Source organism: Podarcis tiliguerta (genome assembly GCF_965153285.1).
Source record: "Podarcis tiliguerta genome assembly, chromosome: 18".
NCBI lineage: Eukaryota > Metazoa > Chordata > Lepidosauria > Squamata > Lacertidae > Podarcis > Podarcis tiliguerta.
Window position 1 is genome coordinate 1,500,285 of NC_139551.1, and position 3,503 is coordinate 1,503,787.

The 3,503-nt window shown below is 52.3% G+C and overlaps 1 protein-coding gene across 1 annotated transcript; it reads right to left on the reverse strand.

Moving 5' to 3' along the window:
• Positions 1-795: 795 nt before the first annotated feature.
• LOC310668558 (RING finger protein 224-like) lies at positions 796-2,603 on the reverse strand (the record flags this gene model as incomplete). The annotated part of the gene is made up of 2 exons (XM_083421959.1): positions 2,481-2,603; positions 796-1,309 (listed from the first exon to the last, which is right to left on the reverse strand). The coding sequence occupies exons 1-2, from the start codon at positions 2,501-2,503 to the stop codon at positions 796-798; spliced, it is 537 nt and encodes a 178-aa protein (XP_083278085.1). The 5' UTR covers positions 2,504-2,603.
• Between the last annotated feature and the right edge of the window lie 900 nt (positions 2,604-3,503).

Here is a 3,503-nt window from a genome sequence, read left to right on the forward strand (position 1 = left end):
GTCTTCCACGACTAAACAACTCAACAACAACAACAATCTCTTGGGACGAAAAGGAAAAGCTTGGGGCGTTTTTGGGATCATCACACCTTTTCCATCTCGTCGTATATCGTCTCCCAAAACGAAGAAGATTCCTGTCAAATGTCCAATCCAGGTTTATCAGGACAACAAAGCATGTTTGGCTTTGCTGACTTCTGAAGCTTGTAAGCAAAGCACGAAGCACTTGCAGTTGAAGTTGCAACATGCTAGAGAATGTGTTCAGAAAGGACTCGTAACGGTGTCCTATATGCCAGGTAATGAAATTCCTGCTGAGTTATTGTCCAAGGTTGTTCCAAGGGATCAACACTGTACCTATGTGCAGAAGTTGGGTTTGCACTGATATTGTACGAACACGCTGCCCAGTGGTGTTCACAGAAAGGGGGAGGATGTTAGTTTCTGTTCTTATCACTGTGCAGCTGCTTGGAGCCACAGGACTCTGTTTACGTTCCACAGAGTCCCGATACTGTTGGATTCTCACGGGAAAGGGAGACGGGATGTGACGTGACTGGTTTCCTGTTTCCTTTGTTCCTTTGCTTTCTTTGTTCAGTTGCTCTCTGCTCTCATAGAGAGAACATGTATATTTCTTTGCTCTCTGCATAGCTTAGGAATAAAGCATGGCGTGTAGCTCATACCTATCTCGTCCTTCCGCTGTGGTGCTGTTTTAATGCTGTTCTGGGAGGACTCAGAGGAAGATGAGCCTTATCAGCTCAGACAAACAGAGCTGAAATCCCAATAGTTAGGGGCCCCAGACGTGCCCGGTCAGCTCTGGAAATCTGCCGTGGTCCCGCAGCAGAGGCAGCCGGCGCAGCAGTTGTTTTGCGGCAAGTACGGCCGCGCCACTGCCTCGTGGCACAGGCCTGCGGGTTGTTGGGTGACGGGCTGGTCCTTGCCAGGCGACTTGGAGGCCGTCTCCGCCTCCGTCCTGGCCATGGCCCGAGGGTGGTCCTTCTCCGACTTGACCGCCAGGAAGGCCGCCAGATCCAGGTCGAGCATGGTGACCCCTCCACGGGGAGCCGGCGTGCTCTGGCGGCACTGGGGACAAGGGATCCAGCGCTGCTCATTGGCCACGACGTGGAGTCGCCGGATGCAGGTCTGGCAAAAGGTGTGTCCGCAGTAGAGGCGCCGGGGAAGGCGGCCGGACAGGTCGTAGGAGCAGTAGCAGACGATGCAGTCCATCTTGGGGCTCCCGCGGCCCGAGAGGAGGAACTGGACCTCTGACCGCAGCTCGGCCACCTCCACGCCGCCTTCGGGCTCCGGAGGAGACTGGGGTGTCCTGGGGGGGAGAGAGAGAGAGGTCAGAGCTAGCAGAGATTCCAAGCATCCTGGTTTTAAAGGGACAGTCCTGGATTGCCAGAAGCCGCCCCGGTTTCTGAGTCGATCCCGGAACATCCCTCTTTTGCAGAAGAAACGTTGGAGGGGATGGAATAGGACGTCCCTCTTTTCAGGGGAGAAACGTTGGAGGGGATGGAATAGGACGTCCCTATTTCCATGGGAGAAACTTTAGAGGGGATGGAATAGGACGTCCCTATTTTCAGGGGAGAAACGTTGGAGGGGATGGAATAGGACGTCCCTATTTTCAGGGGAGAAACGTTGGAGGGGATGGAATAGGACGTCCCTCTTTTCAGGGGAGAAACGTTGGAGGGGATGGAATAGGACGTCCCTATTTCTATGGGAGAAACTTTAGAGGGGATGGAATAGGACGTCCCTATTTTCAGGGGAGAAACGTTGGAGGGGATGGAATAGGACGTCCCTATTTTCAGGGGAGAAGCGTTGGAGGGGATGGAATAGGACGTCCCTATTTTCACTGGAGAAACGTTGGAGGGGATGGAATAGGACGTCCCTATTTTCACGGGAGAAACGTTGGAGGGGATGGAATAGGACGTCCCTATTTTCAGGGGAGAAACGTTGGAGGGGATGGAATGGGACGTCCCTATTTTCAGGGGAGAAACGTTGGAGGGGATGGAATGGGACGTCCCTATTTTCAGGGGAGAAACATTGGAGGGGATGGAATAGGACGTCCCTATTTTCAGGGGAGAAACGGTGGAGGGGATGGAATAGGACGTCCCTATTTTCAGGGGAGAAACGTTGGAGGGGATGGAATAGGACGTCCCTATTTTCAGGGGAGAAACGTTGGAGGGGATGGAGTTGTAGATAGAGACAGGGTGCCGGCATTTTGCACCTGTTTCTTGCAGGTAGCACGCTCTGAAGATAGTTTTCTGGGCTCCTTCAGTGGTCTAATCTCAAAGTCTTGATACGTATATTGATATCTTATAGAGAATACCCTTTCTTGGCTTAAGAGACTGAGTTGCTTAGCTGGAGAGAGCTGGAGGAACTAGCCGTACGGAGATGTTCTGCCACAACTGGACTCTGTTGCAAAACGCGCCTGGCTACTGGCTAATTTCTAACACCGGTTTCATGCAAACAACAGACAGGAGAAAACTTACATTTCCTGTTGCCGAGGCTCCATCCTCACTGTGTCCAGGTCCCGCCGGCAAACGCCGAACCCGCGGTCCGCTTTTGGGCGCTGGGTGGCCTCAGCGAGGTTCCTGGAAGCATCTCCCGTCAGCCTGCCGTCCGCTCATAATAGGAGGTTCACATTTCAGACGCCGTTTTGCCATTGTATCGGCCGCAAGGAAAGCGAACCAGCCGGGTCGGGTTACCCGTCGCCTTGGCCAACGACAGCCTTGGAAACACAATCGTTCGTTCCCCTTCGCCTGGCCGGCTTCCTGGGCCGAGATCAGTGCCGGATTTACGTATAAGCTAAACAAGCTATAGCTTAGGGCCCCACTCTCTTGGGGGCCCCAAAAAAATTTAAAGGGAAAAATACACTGAATGTGCATTTCCAAAATGTAAGATAAAAAACAAATGAGATAAAACCTACATCCAGCAACAGTGTTTTGTGTTGTGTAGGCTCCTAGGGTGTAAGTCATGGGCCCCGCCTGCTCCCTAAAATATCACTGGTTTGCTCCTTTCTATATATAGGGTGCCGACATTCTGCATGGACTGGTTGCAGGGCCACATGGGCAAATGGCTTGAGATACCTATTAGGTCCATAAATTGCCATATGGCATATGTTGTTGTTTAGTCGTTCAGTCGTGTCCGCCTCTTGGTGACCCCCTGGACCAGAGCATGCCAGGCACCCCTGTCTTCCACTGCCACCCGCAGTTTGGTCAGACTCATGTTTGTAGCTTCAAGAACACTGTCTAACCATCTCGTCCTCCGTCGTCCCCTTCTCCTTGTGCCCTCCATCTTTCCCAACATCAGGGTCTTTTCCAGGGAGTCTTCTCTTCTCATGAGGTGGCCAAAGTATTGGAGCCTCAGCTTCAGGATCTGTCCTTCCAGTGAGCACTCAGGGCTGATTTCCTTAAGAATGGATGCGTTTGATCTTCTTGCAGTCCATGGGACTCTCAAGAGCCTCCTCCAGCGCCATATGGCATATATTCAACACAAAAACCAGCGACAATTTG